The following is a 22,232-nucleotide window of genomic DNA, read 5'->3' as shown; positions in this document are numbered from 1 at the left end:
GGAAGAGAAAGGATAAGTTTTAAACAGATATACATTATTCTAGGCCTACTATGTGGATCATAATAAATTACGGATAACATCATGAAGAATGTGAATTCCAGAACACTTAATTGTGCTCATGCAGAACCTGTACATGTATCAAGAGGCAGTCGTTCGAACAGGACAAGGTGATAACAGGTCATTTAAAATTGGAGAAGGTGTGTGGCAGGGTTGTATCCTTTCACCCTACTTATTCAATCCATATGCTGAACATAATCTGTGCAGCTGAACTATATGAAGAAGATCATGGGATCAGGACTGGAGGAAGGCTCGTTAACAACCTGCCATATCAGAGTCAACTTGATGGCAACAATTTGGGATGGGAGCCCTGGTTGCACAGTGGTTAAGAACTCGGCTGCTAACCAAAAGGCCACCTCTTGGAAATCCTATGGGGCAGTTCTGCTCTGTCCTATAGGGTCTCTATGAGTCGGAATCAGCTCAGCAGGAACAAGTATATGCAGATGACACAACTTTGCTTGCCAAAAATAAAAAATGAAAACAACTTGAAGCGCTTACTGATGAAGGTCAAAGACTATAGCCTTTATTACAAATTACCCGTAATGTGAAGAAAACGAAAATCCCACAAATGGCCTGATAAACAATATCGTGATAAATGAAGAAAAAATAGAAATTTTCAAGAATTTCGTTCCCCTTGGATCGGCAATCAGTGTCCGTGGAGCAGCAGTCAAGAAATCAAAACAATGTATTGCACTGGGAAAATCTGCTGCAAAGACCTCTATAAAGTTTTAAAAAGCAAAAATGTTACTTTGATGACTAAGGTGCACCTGACTCAAGCCATGGTCTTCATCGTACTTTTTTCACTTAAAAATATATCTTTGCAATTGTTCCCTATCAGTTTAGGCCTGCCTTAGTCTTTCTTTGTTGTTGCTAGTATATTGTTTATTTTTTATGATTTACCTGTAAATGGATGAGCTGGGGTATCTGTACTTTTTAACGACCACACACGAGGCCGCTATTCCATAATTATTTAACCAATGCTCTACGGTTGGACTTTCAGATTGTTTTAGCTCTCTTGCAGTTATCAGCAATGTTGCAATGAAGATCCTCACACATGGGTTATTTCAGTCAGGTATGAATATGTCTATAAGACAAATTCCTAGCTATGGATGCTAAATCAATTTGGATAGATACTGCCAAGGTTCGTTTCATAGAGAGTAAACCAAACTTCTACCTACAATGCACAAGAGTGTCTGTTTCACCACGCCATCTCCAAAATAGAGTACTGATAAATTTTGAGTCTTGACATTCTAATAATGAATGGTATCTCATTATACCTTTAATTTACATTTTTATTACGAATGAGCTTGAGTATCTCTTCTGGAGATATTTCCTTTCCAGGAAACAATCTGCTCCTGTTTTTTGCTAATTTCCTGTTGGGTTGTTAATCATTTCTTATTGATCTGTGGGATCTCTTCCTATATTTAAGGAAATAGCCTGTTGCCTGCATTACATATTACAATTTTTAAAATATTATGCCATTTTTACTTTGTTTCTGGTGTATTTTGTCACACAGAACTTAATTTCAGTTAACTATGAACAACCAAACCAAACCAAGCCCACTGCTGTCGAGTTGTCTCTGACTCATAGTGACCCCACAGAACAGAGTACAACTGCCCCATACGGTTTCCAAGGCTGTAAATCTTTACAGAAGCAGACTGTCACATCTTTCTCCTGCGGAAAGCCTGGTGGGTCCAAACTACTGACCTCTCAGTTAGTAGCCAAGCGCTTAACCACAGCACCACGAGGGCTCCCTTAACTTGAGTCTTTTCTTTTATAATTTGAGATTTTGTATTATACTTACAGTAGCATTCCTTACTGCTTGTTTTAGTATTTTTCTTTTTCCTTTATTTTTTTACATTTAGATTTCCAATCCACCTGGAATTTATTTCTGCGTAATGAGTGAGGTTAAGGATTTAACTTAAAAAAAAAAAATTTTTTTAAGATGACTACCCAGCTGTCTAAATACAATTTGCTAAATAACTGTGTATATCTTACACAATTTACCTTCTACTATAGGGCAAATATGAAGGATGGGCTACAAGTCATCACGCACATAGCATAGTGTATTTTTTATTTTCACATAGTACCTAGCAGGACAGCTACATGAGGAGTCTGTTCCTGAACATATTTAAATATATTCTCTACAGCTATTCGAGCCTGGTGGCATTGTGGTTAAGAGCTCGGCTGCTAACCAAACAGCTGGCAGTTCAAATCCACCAGCCACTCCTTGGAAATCCTAGGGGGCCGTTCTACTCCGTCTTGTAGGATTGCTATGAGTTGGAATCCACTTGATGGCAATGGATTTTTTTTTTTTTTTTTTAATAGCTGTCAGAAGAAATAGTTTTTTCACAAATAGGTAAGAGAGTATTCTTCAGAGGTATGCTTATACAGAAGAACCTGTTCAAGATTATCAATCGAGATGTTTGGGTGCTGACTGAAAGGTTGGTGGTTCAAACTTGTTAGCCACTCCTCGTCAGAAAGATGTGGCAGCCTGCTTCTGTAAAGATTACATCCTATAGGGTAGTTCTACTCTGTCCTATAAGGTCCTGAGTCAGGATCAGGATCGACTCCATGGCACATAACGACAACAAAACAAGGGGCAGGACTCGGTGGCTAACTCTCACCCACAGACTCAGCACAATGGCCACAGTCATGGAAAACCAAACAGCAAACCCGTTGCTGTCAAGTCAGTTTCAACTCATGGCGACCCCAGGTGTTGCAGAGTAGAATTTCTCCCAAGGGTTTTCTTGGCTGTAATCTTTATGTCAGCAGATCACCAGGCCTTCCTTTTGCAACGCCACTGGGTGGGTTTGAACTACCAATTTTTAGGCTGTTGTTGTTAGGTGCTGTCAAGTTGGTTCCAACTCATACAACAGAGTGAAACACACTGCCCGGTTCTGCACCATTCTCAAAATCATTGTTATGCTTGAACCCATAGTTGCCACCACTGTGTCAATCCATCTCATTGAAGGCCTTTCTGGCTGTATTTCTTTAGGTTAGTAAACTAAAAAAACCAAACCCGTTGCCATTCAGTCAATACCGACTCGTAGTGGCCCTATAGGACAGAGTAGAACTGCCCCACAGGGTTTCCAAGGAGCAGCTGTTGGATTCAACCTGTTGACCTTTTGGTTAGAAGCCAAGTTCTTAGCCACTGTGCCACCAGGGCTTCCAAGTAGTCAAGTGCAAACCATGTGCACCACCCAGGGACCACATTCAAGCAAAGTGACTTATAAAGTATTTTAACTTAATTATCTCATAACAAATTACAAATTACTACATGTTGTGGGCTTTTAGAATCTCTTGTATATGCTGTTCTCAAAATCTCAATTGTTAAATATGCTCAGACAATGGGTATTTCCTGAGGAACGTGTAACCCATTGATTACAGGATTGAATGTTACATAAATGCTTGAGGAATACAAATGGGAAGCTTTAACTTGCTAAACAGGATTGACATACGTGCATTTTGGAAGAGAAGATATTTGGAAGGTAGTGATGAAAAAAATTATTTTTGTAGTGGCATAGCTAAAAAAAAATGCCTGGTATATGTATTGCACAGTTCACAAAATGCTTTATAAACAGATTCATAATATTTATAATAACATTGGATTTCCAAAGACCTATGTAAAGTAGATCCGTGTCATAATAAAAGAAGGAAGAGAACATGGGCTGCTTTGTTAAAGCAAGTAGCCTCCAAAGAATTCTGTTTTGAATAAATGAAATTCCTCCTTTTCTACTTTAAAAAGAAAATTCCCTTTGAAAGCCCCACATCGCACAAACCTGCCCAAAAACCTCTTCATTGACGGTGAAAGTGAGGTCCAGGATATCTGTGATGTTGTTGTCCTTCATCCACTGCAAGCTTTGGTGGAATTCCTCATCCAGATACTCCAGGTCACTCAAATCGCAGGGTCTGGGCCATCCAGAGGGAGAAAGGTGGACAGAATTGCTGAAGAAATGACTGCCTGGAGCGCTTTCCAAAATGCGGTATGTCGCTCCTGGCTAACACAGCACAAACTTCTAACAATTTCATACTTCTGAATAATACTGATGGCACTTTTTAGTTGATTTGGTAATCTTCTTTTGGAAAGGGAATATGGAAATATTTGTAATAACAAGCACGAAATAATTGTTGACTCATGGACTCTTGCCATGGCAACTGGAGAAAAGCATCATTTTCAAACAATTAAGTTGCAAACAGATCAATTCTAATTAATAGCTTAATGAAATCTTTGTAATATTATTATAATTACAATGTAAACAGATTAATATTCATGCTATAACATTATGATTGATAGTTTTTCCGTATGCTTACATAAAATCTCCCCATGCCTTTTTATTGTACTAAAGGTCAGTGCGATATCTAAGCACTCAGAACAGTAAATTGTCATAAACCTAACAATAATGGTGAGGGCAAAGCAGAGACACAGGCCCAGTGTTATCAGAGGGGCCAGTGCTGGCTGAACTGTAGACAGGACCGGGGTGGAGCCTGGTCTGTAAGACACTTACAGTCTCAGGAGCGCCTTATAGAAGGGCCTCGTGAAGAAAGCATCTAGAAGGTACTGATGGATCAGAGCCAGGCCTAGGATGCGACCACTAAACCTGAACCTGAAACACAGACAAGGCAGAAAAATTTAAGGGCAGGTGGGAATGTGTGTTTCTTTGCAGTGTTCATCTTAAGCTGTTTAAGGAATCTGCCAATGGATGATGCCAGGGTGGCACCTATTTCTCCTTCTTCTTATTCTTCACCATAAGCAATACCTATGTGCCTGGCATGTACTAACCCATCACCCTGTCCCCATATACCAGATTATTTTGCCAGATGCCTCTTCTCAGACATGGGACTATGACGACCCAAGAGGAGGAAAGCCCTAAAAAACCAGTTGCCATTGAGTTGATTGGGACTCATGGTGACCCTATGTGTATTACACTAGAACTGTGCTCCGTAGGGTTTTCAATGGCTGATTTTTCAGAAGGAGATCACCCGGCCTTTCTTCTGAGGCACCTCTGGGTGGACTCAAACTTCCAACATTTCGGTTAGCAGCCGAACATGTTAACCATTTGCACCACCCAGGGACTTTGGGAAAGCTCTAGTGAAGGGGAAATTCAAGACCCCTAGATAAATAGCCCACAGTGAACCTGAGGACGACCTGAACCCAGGGACACAGAAAGCTTTCGGGATGGTGCAGCTGTGTCCATTCAAGCTTTCCATCTGGAGGTCTGATGGGTGCTTGATGCGATGCTGGGAGGCGAAGGATTTGGGTATGATTCACATATGGCGACTGGGCTCACAGGCTAGTGGGGAGAGTTACATGCAGTCACAATATGGAAGAACAAGCTGAATGGGCACTGCTATTCATATTGCCAGCTATACAAAAACAAAGAGCAGAGGCTGGGGGAACTGGTCAGGTAGGCCTGGCCACCTCTGGATCTAAGAGCCTTATCTAATTTGGATAATTGTTGTGTGCTGTCAAGTCAATTCTGACTCATAGCAACTCAGTAGGACAGAGTAGAACTACCCCGTAGGGTTTCCTAGGCTGACATCTTTACGGGAGCAGATTGCCAGGTCTTTTCTTCCAAAGAGCCGCTGGGAGAAAAGACCTGGCCTCAAAAGGTTATACCAGTTACTCAAAAGATTATGCCAGGTTATACCAGTTACCAGCTGCCATTGAGTCGACTCTGACTCATGGCGACCCCGCGTATGTCATAGTAGAACTATGTTCCACAGGGTTTTCAGTGGCTGATTTTTTGGAAGTAGATCACCAGGCCTTTCTGAGGCACCTTTCTGGGCCACTTCTATGTGGACTCAAAATTCCAATCTTTTGCTTAGCAGCCGAGCACATTAACCATTTGCACCACCGAGGGACTCCACCTCAAAAGATTCCCTACGCTATAACTGCTAAAAAATTGTTAAAGTGGATAAATTATCTGATTCCATACAATCAGCATAATTATAAGTAACATAATTGTAAATAACAGCACTTCAAGTTGGTATGCTTAAAGTAATTGGTTCTTTTTATATGAAATAATACACGAATATTCACTCTGAAGAGACTAGAGGCAACCAGAATCTCAGGAACGGTGCTGGGGAGCAGGGCGGATGTGGAGACTCAGAGGAAAATCAAGATCATTTTAGAGTCCTTGAGGTCAAAGAACCCCCTGTACTTCATCCCTCAGTGTTCTTTCCTGACCATCTCAATAACTGGCCACCCCTGAGATGTCACACCTGGTCTTCACAGGCCTGTGGCAACCACAAAAAAAGTCAGTTGCCACTGAGTCAACTCTGACTCGTGGTGACTGTTCTCCACAGGGTTTTCAATGCTTTAGTTTTGGGAGGGGATTGCCAGGGCTTTTTTCTGAGGTGCTTCTGGGTGTATCTGAACCTCCTATCTTCCTATTAGCAGCTGAGCATGTTAACCATTGGCACCACCCAAGGACTCCCTGTGGCAACCACAGACCTGTGTATAAAGACACGGCTTGCTTCTGCCCCAGTGCTGTCCCACCCACCCTAACCAGATTCTAAGGTGTTGCAACTGATGCATCTAACATGATGGTGAGAGTGTGGCCATCCAGGTAGAGGTGACTGAGATGATCCAAACTGAAGAGTGAGCAAATGTCACACACAGAAGTGCCTGGCCGTGTACCCTCCTCACTTAGAATGGCCCCTGAGGGTCCAGTAAAAGAGTGTAATCAAGGCAGGGGTAAGTATATGAACATATGGGATAAATGCAAACAATGAATGAGAATATTATTTTCAGCTCAGTGTTAAAAAAAATTGAGTATCTGGATGAATTGTCAATTTTAAGGCAAAATGGAAATTATTAAAATCTATTCAAGAAGAAGTAGAAAGCATAAATAGACCAATAACCACAGTGTAAACGGAAAAAACTTCGAGAAAAAAGGGTCACCTCCAATGTATTCCCAGTAGATGGGATTGGGTATTTTTTTTTAAAGGCATGTTCTTTCAACTTCTCAAGAAATATAAAATCTCCCTGTTATTTAAATAGTTACAAAATCAGAAAAGTGTGCGAACCTTCTTAGCTCCTCATTATAAGCTGGCATAACCACAAAATGGAACCTACCAAAGACAGGACAAAAAAGAAAACTGAAGACCTCTCACTCATACTTGGAAAAATCCTGAACAAAACATGAGAAATGAACTTATAAATTCATTCCCTGAACAATGGAAAATGATTAGGAATGTCTGATGGTGGAATCCAATTAATATCAGGAGTTCTGTTATTAGAGTTAATTATAAAGCCCAAAGGGGCAGGGGGGAAGAGTTTTAATGTTAGAAACTGTAAAGGTACTTGGCAATATTTATCATCAATTTCGAGGGGAAAAACAAACAAACAGACAAAAACTGTGTAATAAACCAGGTATAGAAGAATGCTCCCTTAACGTGGTAAAAAACAGCTACGTCAGCATCATATTTACCGGTTAAAATACAGAAGGATGCTGGTTATCACCATTCCTCACAATGTTCCATCAGTTCTAGTCCCTGCAGCTAATTCTAAATGATGTACGTAATTATAAAGCACAGACTGGAAATGGATTAGAAACATCTTTTATTGAATGACTAAGGCATGTTACTCACATGATCTCATCTACCCTTGCAACAACCGTCTTTCATGGTTATGGCTATCTCCATTTCAAAAATTAAGAAATCTAGGCTCAGTAATTAGCCTACAGGACACAGACCCATTTCTGCCTGGTGCCAGGCCAGGCCTTTCCATGTGCTGTCTATTTTGAGAAGGTGACCAGAGGGCCGGGCTGCCTGGTGTATGAGCTTGTACAAGTACTTACCCTCCCTGTTCTCAGATTCCTTTCCAGAAAACTGGCATATAACATGCACTCTTTAAAAGTTAGTGATTACTGTTATTATTTTATGTTGGCTACCAACACCTCCTTGTACTAAGTAGAAATATTTTGGTCCAGGCAACAGAAATCCATGTTCAGCTAGCTTAAGCCAAAGGGGGAGTTCATTATAGGGCATGGTGGTGTCTCACAGAATCCAGGACAGGGACGTGGCTAGGCCTCAGGAACATGAGAGACTTGAGGGACTTCACTCCCTTTTCCCTGGCCCCTCCCCCTGCACTCCTCTCCCCTGCCCAGTCTCCCTTTTGTTCCTCTCTACATCTGTTCCTTCTCTCTCACTGCCACCACCTCCTTTGTGGCATATCCTAGACTTCAAGGACCTAGAGACACCAACTTTGCTTCCTCTGACCCAGGTCCAAATTTCCAGCAAGGTTTCCTGATGGTCCCATCTCAGGCTGGATGCCCACCCTGGATCAATCAACAATGACTAGGGGAACAGGGTCTGGGGAGGAAATTTCAGAGTCTGATGTCTTGCTCAGCACTTTGCAACGTGGCCCACTGTTGTCTGCCTCTCAGTCGGGAGCTGGGGTCCGATGGAGTGCAGGAGATGGGGTCATTTCTAGCACAAGGAACTGCAGTGCAGACCACTGATTGAGAATGGCTTCTTTGCTTTGAATGGGGTAGACCATAAGATGGAATTTCTAAAGACAAAATCATCCTGGTTTCACAGACTGATGCGGACAACTAGTAGGTACTAGATATTTTATCATGACTGCGCAAGCAAGCTATGATAATGTGGTCTGGCTTTATATAAACGCAGACAGGCTGGCTAGAGCTAGCTTGCTATATACGGTAAAATATATGCCAGACTGATGAACTCTGATCTGGACTGTGTTTTTGTATAAAGGATAATATACTGACTGTATAATTCAACCCAAAACAAGGGCTTAAAAGGCATACATTGGAACAGAAAGCCTTTACTAGCTGATGAACCGCTGTGGCACATAATTCCACAAAGGAAAAGACACTTTCTAGTAATTGTGTACCTCCTTTATTTATCTCACTTATTTTGAACAACTATTTGTTGGAAAATTGATAACATTCGCTGTAAACACAAGTTACAAATGTGTACAAATTGTGAGATAGAAAGAAAATAATCTTTGATTTCTAGATCTAAGAGAGTGTGTCCACATGCACAGTAAGGACATAACTGATGAGATACTGCCTCACACCCACAAGGACGGCTATTATAAAAACAAAAAATAACAAGTATTGGTGAGGATGTGGTGAAATTAGAACCCTCATCCACTGCTGGTGGGAATGCAAAATGGCACAGCCACTGTGGAAAACAGTTTGACAGTTTTTCAAAGAGATACGTGTACACCAATGCCCATTGCAGCATTAGTCATGATATCCAAGAAGGTGGAAACAACTCAAACGTCCATCAACAGATGAAAGGATAAACAAAATATGGTAGATCCATACAGTGGACTACTACTCAACCATAGAAAGGAATGAAGTACTAATACATGCCACAACATGGATAAGCCTTGGAAACATTATTCTAAGTGAAATAAGCCAGACACAAAAGGACAAATATTGTATGATTCAACTTACATGAAATATCTAGAATAGACAAATGCCTAGACTAGGTACCAGGGGCTGAGGGGAGAGGAAGATTAGAAGTTATTGCTTAATGACTATGGGGTTTCTGTTTGCGGTGAAGAAAAAGTTTTGGAAATAGATGGTGCTGATGGTTGTACAATATTGTGAATGTGATTAACGTCACTGAGTTGTAGACTTAAAAATGGTTAAAATGGTGAATTTTGTTATACATGTCTTACCACAAAAAATTAAAAAAAAACTTAAGTAACTGTCCAGATAATTATAGCAAAAAAAAAAAAAAAAAAAAAGTTTATGGTTTGATCTAAGTTAGTTGGTACAAATAAAGAGTTGCTAAGAATAAATTAAGACAAGGCCCTACAGAAGCTGCCCCCTGCCACCTGTGGGTGTCACGTGCAGCACTAATATTCAGGCCCAGTCAGTTTCTCCAGTTCGAGAGCCCATGTGCACTTGTGTGGCCTCACTCACCCCCTCCATTCTGGGAATCCCAGAGGAGTCCTATCTGGTCTAAGGGCCAGTCCTGTTCATGGGCGTGGCACTATCCCGCTTTGTTCTGGGCTGCCATTCCGGAAGTCATGTTTGGATGCAGCTTGGCTGTCTGGCCTCTGCCCTCAGCACACAGCGGAGATGGTTAGCAGCCATAGCTCTTAACCACTACGCCACCAGGATTTCCACTGGTGCTGTAGTTGGTAGAAATGTCACTTGGACTGATAAGAGTTCTTTTCAGATCCTTGATTTTCAGTACGCTGCACGTTTTTGTTTTTTGGCATCACAACCCCCCTCCCTGTCCCTTCAAAGAATAATAATAGATGAGGGTGTTTTTAGCATAGAGATACAAGCAACACAGAAAATATCAAATATAAATACATCAACTTTATCAGCCAAATGCAGTGTCTGTTACCACCATAGGTCTCCTGAACGTTAAGGGGAGAAAACACAGACATGTTTAAGTAATAGGATTAGGCCACATATGCTCCTTTGTCACATCCTCTTTCTACAGTACAGCTAGAACAACGACAACAACAAAAAACACTCATTGCTGTTAAGAAGACTGTGACTCATAGTAACCCTGTAGGACAGAGTAGAATTGCCCCATACGGTTTCCAAGGAGTGCCTGGTGGATCTGAACTGACATCTTTTTGGTTAGCAGCCATAGCTCTTAATCACTATGCCACCAAGGTTTCCAGTACAGTGGGAGACACTCACATATCTAAGAACATAGGGTGTCATCATCCTTTCAATAAGCTACATACAATTTCATTTTATCAATGTTCTGCGGTTTGTTGAACCCTTTCCCTACTGATGGAAACCTAAGTAGCTTTCACCTTCATCAGCGGCTCACAGTTACTGGGGGAAGCTGTGTCTCCAGTATGTAACGTTAGCACACAGCTGTATTAGCTCTGGGACCACAGGAGACGTTCTGAGAGTGGGCATGCTGCCATATTAACTCTGGGCCTGTGGGCATGGGGGAGTCTCAAGAGTGGGCAGATGCCATCCTTCAAGTGCCCTCACCGACACCTTACCACACGCCTGAGAGAAGAACTTCATCTGCTTTCTGTGAAGACAGCTACAGCCACTCTGACCTCTCATAAAGTCCTTCCAGGTGATTACATAGGGAGATCTGAAATGAACTAGCATTCTTGGCAAGTGTTTATCTTAGTTCCATCTGGGCTTTCACATTTTGGTGAGAGTTCAAAAGAAAGATAATGGGGTTTCACACATTTTCAGCACATCTTCCCATGTGGCTTAGGGGCCCAACAAAGACTTGACCCTCTCCTTGACTGTATTACTGTTTGCTGACTCAATTATTCTTTGAGCTATTAGCCAATAATCCAAGAAAGGCAGTGTGGTGTAAAGGATAACAGTGCAGGCTGCCTTGGTTTTAATACTGATCTGCATGATTTTGGGCAAGCTGTTTAACATGCATGGGTCTGAGTTTACTCATCTGCAAAATGGGGAACATTATGGTACTGACTGTATAGGGCAATTGTTAGCTGCCATTGAGTCTTCCTCTGACTCATGGCAACCTATAGACAATGGAATTAAATGCTTCCCCGTCCTGTGTCATCCCATGATATGTTGTGGATCAGGTCCTTAAGATCCATAAGAGTTTTATGGGCTGATTTTCAGAAGTCGATTGCCAGGCCTTTCTTCCTAGTCCATCTTAGTCTGGAAACTTTGCTGAAACCTGTTCAACATCATAGCAACAAGATAACCTCCACTGACAGGTGGTGGCTGTGCGTGAGATGCATCAGCAGGGAATTGAACGTGGGTCTCCCAGATGAATTGTGCCACTGAATTACTAAGATGCTGTAAGACTTAGCATAGGGACTAGTAGAGGTCAGCTAACCTGGATGGTTAATAAACACTATCTGCAGATGGCACACCTGACCTCTTACACCAGGCTCAGCACCCTAGCGCCAAACATACAAGTGGACTAAAGGGTGACAATGTGGACTGGACCAGGGACTAGCCTGCAGTCACCTGCTGTTGCAGCTGGAAACCTCTCCTGAGCTTACAAAGGGCATTTGTTTATCATGGTGCCTGGTACAGGTAAGAACTCAGTCAATTTGCTGAATCGAATTAAACTGAAAATTGTCATCTGGTTTTATCCCAGTGGAGCACAACTATACAAATCTACTTAAAAATTTCTGAAACATTATTTGACATTTGAAGCCTGTCCAGCTAGGTTAATTGCTCAAATTTCCACTATCTATTTTTTTTATAGCAGGTCTCCAACCAGGAAGGTGGATGGAAGATCAAACTGCAGGAGAGAGTATAGGTGATTGAGTCAATGTATGGAAAGAGGTAGTGAATGATTTCTACCAAGAGGCTAAAATAGTAGCTTTTTGCCTTCCTTCCTCTCTCCCTGTTCAATCTCTCTAACAAAGCTTTATATGGGCACATGTAATGATTTCACAGTGAATTTTTCAATTTATTCTTTAAATGACAGCTGTTTGTATAATGGCAAAATACAGTCAAGAGGCTTAGGAGAAGAACCTCTCATTCACAGGCCAGTTCTTAGGGGAAGGGAAGCAGGATGGATTGCCAAATTGGGGAGGAAAAAAGATCTAATAATACCTGAAAGGGCATTTTTGGATAGTGGGGAAAAAATTATAAACCTCTAATTAATCCCTTTATATTTGAGTGATAGGAACATGGAACAAAGTCCTCAGTTCTGTGCTCCAGGCAATATGCTAAGTATGAAACAGTGCAGCAGTGTTTCCGGCAATTTGATCCCCTGGCATTAAACACAGGCTGCTAATCATTGTCTCAAGGTGTTCCTTTGTTCTGGTCTCTGTCCTAGTCTTTCTCTTTACTTGTAAGCCATCAGTCTCTCTCTTTCCTTGACCCCTGGTTTCGGCATGTTTTGATGCATCATCACAGCTCAGCATCAGAGATGCTGCACCAGCTTAGGCACTGAGAGATCCAAAGCTGGCCCAATCTCTTGGCCTTCCTGCCTGGAAAGGGAATCAGACAGTACACTGGGAGAGCCAGAAGGAGGCTGGGCACTTGGTGGTAATGTGCTTGGCTATTGCTGCCTTGGGCAGGGGGTAGACTGGGAATGGGTAGTTGAGGCAGATGCAGGGACATCTGGCAGGGCACTGAGGCCTGCTCAAAGCTCTGCCCACAGCCTACAGACTTTAATGGCCTCCTCCAAATGCCATGGCACCTTCTGGAGCACAAACACCTGTCAGAATGGGATCATGCTGTACTGGAAGATCTTAAAAGCTCAAAAACATTTTGTTGAGTCAATGCATGAGCCTGCCTTTCAGTCCATGACTATGACTGTACCCACCTGTTCATTGCCTACCTCCTGCAGACTGACAGCCAGATGGTTTGTGTTGGCTGAGTTCTAGAGGATTCTCTCTGCTGCAGCAGTCATGTTTTCCATCGCTGCTACTTCCTGGATCTTCCCAAGTCACTGACTCCCTGGCAAGGGACCAGGATCTGTAGGAGCTAAGGTCTTTTAGGAGGTCATTTGTGGTCTCAAAAGAACAGAGCAGGAGTTCTCAAAGACAGCACTATTGACATTTTAGAAGAGATAATTTTTTTTTTTTTTTTTGGTGGGGCCTTTTCTGTGCATTGTAGTATGTTTAGCAACACCCCTGGCCTCCTCTACACACTAGATTCCAATAGCACCCCAAGTTGTGACAACCAAAAATGTTTATAGACATTGCTAAATGTCCCCTGAGAGGAAAATTAGGCCTCTCTTGAGAACCACTGGAACAGAGCATAGACCATGAGGGCAGAAATCCAAATAGGTGATGAGAGTCTCCTTTCTGACACACAGGTACCACTGCTTCTCCTAAAAACTTGAGTAAGGCTGTCTGGGCCCTCTGAGGCAATGGAGGTCAAAGACTTGAGGCTATGTGTTCTACTCTACCCATGTCTGAGTAGTTTTTCATCACTCCCTCAATTTCTAAGTGTACCTTCCTCCTCCACCAAACATCGTTTCAGACTTCTATCCAGAATGCAGGCTGTAGGCTTCCTTTCAGGGTGGGATGGCCAGGAGGATGATTCCTCCTGAGCACACTAGAGTGTGTCCATGAGCTGTCCTTTCTGAAGAGGCTACGTCTGAGCAAGGATCAGAATGAAGAAAGGGAGTGAACCTCTTGGAGAATAAGCCTTACCAGCTGAGGGAACACTAAGTCCTGAGGGAAGAACATGTATGGTTTATTTGAGCAACAGCAAAGAGGCCCATCAGGTTGGACCCCAAAGAACGTGACTTTGAAGAGAACTCATACCTCATAATTCTAGCCCAGAGAACAGATCATGCAGACCTTGGTAGGTCATGGGAGGGTCTCTGGATTTTACTCAAAGTGTGGAAGACCTTGGTAGGCCATGGGAGGGTCTTTGGATTTTACTCAAAGTGTGATGGGAATTCACTGGAGGTTTCACATAGAGTATATGAAATGGATTAAATGATGTGTTAAAAATGATGTTTAATGGATGTTGGGTGGAGAGAGGTGAGGCTGGCAAAGGTGGAAGTGAAGAGGCTGATCGACTTGATGGCACTGGCTTGGGCAGTAATTCAAGATGGGCAGTGATGGTGGCTTACCCTAAGGTGGTGGTAGCAGAGGTGATGATAAATTGGCAGATTTGGGATGTATGTTCATGGTAGAGCCAAGAGGCTTTGCTGATGGATTGCGTGTGAGGTATGATAAAAAGAGCAGCACCAAGAACACTCCATGGTATTGGGTCAGAGAAACTGTATAAATTGTGGTGTCGTTTACTGAGATGGAAACACCAGAAAAGGAGAAGGTTTGGGGTGAAAATTGAGAGCTCTCTTTTGGACACGTCAAGTCTGTAGTGTTTATTAAATATCCAAGTGGAGATGTTGAGTAGGCAGTTTTACTGACATTGGACAGGGAACAGGTCCAGGTTTAGATATAAAGGTGGGGTTGTCAGGATAGAGATGGCATTTAAAGCCATGCAGCTAGATGAGATCACCAAAGAAGTGAGTGAAGATGAAGAGGCAGACCAAGGGCTGAGCCCTGAGCCATGCAATGTTCAGGGATCTGGAAGATGAGGAGGTGGCAATAAAGTAAACTGAGAAGGAACAGGCAGTGAGGTGGGAGCGGAACCAAGGGATGTGATGTTTCAGGAAGGAAGAGGCCAGCTGTGTGAGTGTTTCTGAGATCATGTAATAGGAGGCCTGAGGGCTTGTTGACCTTGATGAGAGCTGTTTCTCAGGAGTGGAGGAGATGAGGAACTGGCAGGAGGGAATGGGAGGAGAGGAGGTGTGGAGGGGGGAGGGGAAGTACAGACAGCTGTATCTAGGAATGTCCCTCTACAGGGGGGTGAATAGATCAGGATGGTAGGTGGAGGAGAGTATGACATCAAAGGAGTTTTTTTTTTTTTTTTAAATGTGGGAGGCATTACAGGATGTTCACACATCTTCAATTTCAACAAACTTATACAAAAATACAAAAATGTGTATACAAAAATACAAAAGTAAATGCTTGTTTGAGTTTTACCAGGTAGTAAGGGGGATAGACACAGCAATGCAGCATTTCATTACCATGTAATACCTGTGGAAGGGGTACACACAGATGTTCTGAGAAGACAGAACAGACATTTAGCCTGGCTTACCAAAAAACCGAACATGTTGCCATCAAGTCAATTCTGACTCATTGTGACCCTATAGGACACAGCAGAACTGCCCCACGGGGTTTCCAAGGAGTGGCTGATGGACTCAAACTGCTAACCTTTTGATTAGCGGCCAAACTTAACCACTGAGCTGCTTGGCTTAAAAAAAAAAAGAATTTTTTTTTTTTGGATTAAATCTGGGCAGAGTTTCTCAAGAAGGTGACAGTTGAGGGGAACCTTGATGAATGAGTAGAAATTAGTCTACTTAAGAAGGAAAATTATTGAGCCCTAGAGAGAAATTAAGTCCTGATACATGTTATGAACCTCAAAAACATGACACGGAGCAAAAAAGTCAGACACAAAAGGGCAAATACTGTATGATCCCACTTACATGAAATATCTAGAATAAGCAAAACCATAGGGACAAAAGTTTATTAGTGGTCACCAGGGGCTGGGGGAGAGGAGATGGGGATTTACTGATGAAGGGGTATCAAATTTCTGTTTGGGGTGATGAAAAACTTTTGGAAATGGATAGTGGTGATGGCAGCACAGCATGATGAACGTAATTAATGTCCCTGATTTGTACACTTAAAAATGGTTAAAATGGTAAAAATTTTTGCTCTCTCTCTCTAATCTCAATTAAAAAAAAGGTTTCCCAAACAAACAAATGTTTTGAGAAAAGAGCCAGGAAGTAGAATGGAATATGTGTAGCACACAGTTCATGATTGTCAGTACCAGTTGCAATGGAGTAGACTCCAACTCACGGTGACCTCACGTGTGTCAGGGTAGAAGCGTGCTCATAGGGTTTTCAGTCCCTGATTTTTTGGAAGTACATGACTAGACCTTTCTTATGCCTGTGGGTGGACTCAAACCTCCAACTTTTTGGCTAGCAGCCATTTGGACCACCCAGGGACTCCAATGAATGAATACACATGAGGAGGGGCAAGCCGTGAGATCAGGCTGAAGAAAGAAGAAATTAGGAAGAAGGTCTTGTTTTCCATGCCAATGAGTTCAGCCTTTAAACTGTTGCAGATCGGGAGCTATTGAAGGGTTTAAGCAAGGGAGTGACATGTTTGGTTTGGTATTCTACAGAAATTGATTTGCAGCCATGTAGAGGGTTGTTTTGAGGAGCTGGGGCAGATTGAAGGGTGTTACAATATGTCCAGATAATTGTGGGAAACATTTTGGAAATATAATTGGCAGAATGGGGAGCTTTAAATGAGCAGACATGAAGGGTGACAGGAAGAAGTCACTGAGTCAGGAAGATTAGGACATGTTAACCTGTAAGAGGATCAAGGTGGAGATGTCTAGAAAGTATTTGGATGGGGGGAAAGAGTCTGCAGAGAAGGTGTTAGGGCTGGGCAGGTATTTGCTGTTGTTGTTGCCCTTGAGTTGGTTCCGAACTCATAGTGACCATATGTACAACAGAATGAAACACTGCCCAATCTTGCACCATCCTCACAATTGTTGCTATTTTTGAGCCCATTGTTGCAGCCATGGTGTCAATCCACCTTGTTGATGGTCTTCCTATTTTTGCTGACCCTTTACTTTACTAAGCATGATGTCCTTCTCCAGGGACTGATCCCTCCTAATAACATGTCCAAAATATGGGAGAGTAATCTCACCATCCTTGCTCCTAAGGAGCATTCTGGTTGTACTTCTTCCAAGACAGATTTGTTTGTTCTTCCGGCAGTCCATGGTATACTCAATATTCTTCACCAACACTATAATTCAAAGGTGTCAATTCTTCTTGGGTCTTCCTTATTCAATGTTCAGCTTTTGCACACACATGAGGTGATAGAAAACACCATGGCTTGGGTCAGGCGCACCTTAGTCCTCAAGGTGACATCTTTGCTTTTTAACACTTTAAGAGATCTCTTGCAGCGAATTTGCCCAATGCAATGTGTCTTTTGACTTCTTGACTGCTGCTTCCATAGGTGTTGATTGCGAATGCAAGTAAAATGAAATCCTTGACAACCTCAATTTTTTTCTCCGTTTATCATGATGTTGCTTACTGGTCCACTTATGAGGATTTTTGTATTCTTTATGTTGAGGTGTAACCCATACTGTAGGCTGTGGCCTTTGATCTTCATCAGTAAGTGCTTCAAGTCCTCTTCACTTTCAGCAAGCAAGGTTGTGTCATTTGCATAATGGATGTTGATAATGAGTCTTCCTCCAATCCTGATGCCCCATTCTTCTTCATATAGTCCAGCTTCTTGGGTTATTTGCTCAGCATACACATTGAATAAATATGGCGAAAGGGTACAACCCTGATGCACAACCTTCCTGATTTTAAACCATGCAGTATCCCCTTGTTCTGTCTGAACAACTTCCACTTGGTCTATGTGAATAATTACCATGAGAATAATTAAGTGTTCTGGAATTCCTGTTCTTTACAATGTTATCCATAATTTGTTATGATCCACACAGTCAAATGCTTTTGCATAGTCAATAAAACAGAGGTAAACATCTTTTTGGTATTCTTTTCTTTCAGCCAAGATCCATCTGACATCAGCAAAGATAACCCTCATTTCACATCCTTTTCTGAATTGGGCTTGAATTTCTGGCAGGTTCCTGTTGATGTACTGCTGCAACAATTTTTGAATTATCTTCAGCATAATTTTACTTGGATGTGTATTAATGATATTGTTTGATAATTTCCATTGTGTTTCCATTGTGTTGGATCACCTTTTTTTGGAATGGGCACCCACATGGGTCTCTTCCAGTCTGTGGACCAGGTAGCTGTCTTCCAGGTATTTGTAGTTGGGGTGAAAAACGGAGTTGGTCCCCTCAATGTTTCTATTTAAGTAGGGTCAGAAGTCATTTCCTCAAAGTGAGGAAGTCTTTGCTAGGTAGAGGCTTTCAGGACAGTGAAATGGAAGATGCACAAGGAAAAGGACTGGTGAGCTTTGCTGTAGAACCTGCTGAGGTCAGAGGTTATGATTTAGATTTACACCATTTTTCAGAATTATTTTATTTTCTCCCATAATAGAAATACAGGAAATAGCTTCGGCACTGAATATGCCAGGTGGGCTTATTATTGGTTGACGGTGGGGTTTTTGTCCGTCAGGTGGGGTGCAAGCATGGAGGGGAGAGAGAGTTGTGTGCACAGGGGAAGGAAGAGTTCAGGAGGGCTGTGGTCAAAGAGGCCATGTCAGACCAGGAGGAGATGGGGAGCCTGTGAATGGGTGAACCAATGTGGTGAGCAGCTGTGCGGGGTGAACATGTGAGGAAGCTGCATGTAGAATGATTGATGGTGTAATTTTACACTCTACAGTTTCTGATATGTACTGTTATGAGTGAAAATGAGGTTGGGAGGGCCAATGAGGGAGCAGGTGGCCAGAGTGGAATGTAGGTCGGGACCACATGGGTTAGGTAGGCTCCGTCTGTTCTCTGCACCCATCTGTATTCAAATTATGTTTTGGGGAATGTGTAAAGAACTCCCTCCCTTACACTGCCAAAAATTATTTAAATATTGCTAAGGCAAGACATGATTTATATTTGCTTTTAATAGCTTCCCTGTGTGTGGAAACAGCCTTGCAAATTAGCTGAGAAAACTTGAAATTTTCTTCATCTGCCATGAAAGAGACTCTGCAAACACAAGATAATGACAGGATATTATCTTCTGATTGCTAATTAGCAACTGAAATGAATGTCTAGTTCAGGCGCCTGCCAAGTCCCCTCCATTACTGTCACCCCTGTAAGGTGCAGAGGGGGTGAGAGCAAGGCTGCTTGGTCTTCAGCATGGTGCCCAAACACACAACTCCCTTTTAGGGAAAGTTTTTTCTTCTAGAAGTGGAGCCCTGGTGGTGTAGTAGCTAAGAGCTTGGCTGCTAACCAAGAGGTCAGCAGTTCAAATCTACCAGCTGTTCCTTGGAAATCCTACAGGGTAGTTCTTCTCTGTTGCTATGAGTTGGAATCAATTCGATGGCAACAAGTTTGTTTTTTTTTTGTTTTTGTTTGTTTTCTTCTAGAAGTATATTATGCAGAATACAATGGGAGAGAGAGTGGGAGATGATTACATATAGATGACAAATAACTTATGCTTAGCATTGATTTTGATTTTAAAAAATCAATTCAAATAGATATGGTAAAATGGATCATTTGAAAGTTTTTTGATTCACTGTTCTGGTTAATATCGAATGTGTCAATAATATTTTCGACAGATTACTATGGCTAGCCTGGGTTAATGTGGAAAGGGGCTGAGAAATGAAGATCTAAGGAAATAGACATTCTTATATAAAGAATATTGGCCCTGTCTTTGAGTCCCATTGTGTTCAGATGTGGATGGAGTCCCTTGGTGGCAGAAATGGTTAACATACTTGACTGCTAACTGAAAGTTTGGAGGTTTGAGTCCATCCAGAGGTGCCTCAAAAAAAAGCCCTGGTGATCTACTTCTGAAAAATCAGCCATTGAAAACTTTTGGAGTACAGTTCTACTCTGACACATGTCATGAGTTAGAGTTGACTTGATGGTGGCTGTTTATTTTAAGCCTCCGTCGTTAATTCTCCAGGTTGACTCCCTTATGGATTTGCTTTATGAGCTCAGGCAAACTGTTGGCATTTTCGTCACCTCAGTTTTCCTATTTGCCATGGGGGGAATAATGCTGGTACTTATAGGTCTCTGGGTGCTGTGGTGAGGACTGTGAATTATCGGTAAAAGCATGATAGAGTCTTCACGTACACAGACACCCAAAAGTTCAGACTAAGATGTAATAATGCGTTATTAAACTCAGAGGCATTTATGATTGAAGGTATGTGAATAGGTGCCCAACTCAAAGGCTATCCCTCCTCAGTTCTCTGAAACACTTCTCACTAAGCATGTTACTGTGTAGTTTGTAACCTGATCCACTAAAGTCATATGTTTCATTTCATGTAAGAGGAGAATTTATTTAATTTTAGAATGAGACATGGAGTCTCATGCTGTGCTCAGAATTACATAGAAAATTTGACCAAAAAAGGCTGCTTGTCTGGATATCTAAAATGCTCTGAAACCTGCGATACCCTCCTTTAAGCTATAATCCAGGAAAGTGAAGATTTGAAAAGTCCTAGTTATCTCAGCTGCACAGATCAGAGAATACAGAAGTGGCAAGACCACGTGCTCCAGGCTGACCCACAGTGCCTACTGACCCTTTATATGGGGTGTTTCTCTCTTGCCTGTGACTTAATGAGCAATGCATTGTATTTTGCTAGGTCTCAGAGTCAGGTTAAAAACATAATCAGTTTGATTTAACCCAAACCACTTTTAGGCTATTCCTTCCTTCCTTCTTTTAACAAATAACAATGAAGTATCTACACTGGTGGTTCAGTGGTAGAACTTTCGCCTTCGATGCAGGAGGCCCCGGCTCGATTCCTGGCCAACGTACCTCATGTGCAGTCACCACTCGTCTATCAGTGGAGGCTTGCGTGATGCCATGATGCTGAACAAGTTCCAGTGGAGCTTTCAGACTCAGACAGACCAGGAAGAAAGGCCTGGCAATCTACTTCTGAAAAAATCAGCCAATGAAAACCCTATGGATCACAAAGGTACAATCTACAACCAATTATGGGAATGGTGCAGGAATGGTCAGCGTTGTGTTCTGTTGTACATGGGGTCGTCATGAGTAGGGGGGCTACCTTGATGGCAGCTAACAACAACAACCATATGCAAAGGACTGTACTTCAGTATGGATTACACCTCAACATAAAGTAAACAAAATTTCTCACAACTGGATCAATAAGCAACAACATGATAAATGGAGAAAATACTGAAATTGTCAAGGATTTCATTTTACTTGGATCCACAATCAACGCCCATGGAAGCAGCAGTCAAGAAATCAAATGATGCATTGGATTGGGCAAATGTGCTGCAAAAAACCTCTTTAAATTATTAAAAAGCAAAGATGTCAACGTTGAAGACTAAGGTGCTCCTGACCCAATCTCCTCATATGCATGTGAAAGCTGGGCAATGAGTAAGGAAAACCAAAGAAGAATTGACGCCTTTGAATTATAGTGCTGGTGAATTTATTGAATATGCCATGGACTGCCAAAAGAACAAACAAATCTATTCTGGAAGAAATACAGTCAGAATGCTCCTTAGAACCAAGGATGGCAAGAGTATGTCTCACATACTTTGGACATGTGATCAGGAGGTATCAGTCCCTGGAGATGGACATCATGCTTGGTAAAGCAGAGGATCATTGAAAAGGAGGAAGACTCAATGAGATATGTTGACACAGTGGCTGCAACAATGGGCTCAAACATAACAACGATTGTGAGGATGGTGCAGGACCGGGCAGTGTTTCCTTCTGTTGTACATAAGGGTCGCTATGAGTTGGAACCGATTCGATGGCACCTAACAACAATATACTAGTTGCTGGGGTACTTGCTGAACAGAACAGACGAAACTCCCAGCTCCCATGGAATGCCCAGTCCAGTGACATCGTGCTTCAAGAAAATACTGGAATTATTTAAATCCTACCTAAGTCTCAACTGAAATGACATTCTGTAATTTTCAAGGCTGGCAAAATCATGGTTCCGACAATATCAAGTTCCTGTGCTAAGCAAAGGTATGTACTGATACAATCCAGATACCAGGAATATTTGAAGCAATTTAAGTCATCAGTTCTGAATTAATTGCATTAATGGAGGGGGAAGATCAGAT

The 22,232-nt window shown here is 42.1% G+C and overlaps 1 protein-coding gene across 1 annotated transcript in view; it reads right to left on the bottom strand.

Moving 5' to 3' along the window:
- HECW1 (HECT, C2 and WW domain containing E3 ubiquitin protein ligase 1) overlaps window positions 1–22,232 on the bottom strand; it is a 458,581-nt gene that overhangs the window by 16,097 nt on the left and 420,252 nt on the right. Inside the window, exons 24-25 of the mRNA XM_049893967.1 lie at window positions 4,566–4,664; window positions 3,840–3,969 (exon numbers count right to left, since the gene is read on the bottom strand). Of these exons, the coding sequence (XP_049749924.1) occupies window positions 3,840–3,969; window positions 4,566–4,664 (229 nt within the window). The remainder of the gene's footprint in view (window positions 1–3,839; window positions 3,970–4,565; window positions 4,665–22,232) is intronic.

This window comes from Elephas maximus, chromosome 8 (genome assembly GCF_024166365.1).
Source record: "Elephas maximus indicus isolate mEleMax1 chromosome 8, mEleMax1 primary haplotype, whole genome shotgun sequence".
NCBI classification, from domain to species: domain Eukaryota; kingdom Metazoa; phylum Chordata; class Mammalia; order Proboscidea; family Elephantidae; genus Elephas; species Elephas maximus.
This window is presented reverse-complemented; position numbering and strand designations above follow the sequence as displayed.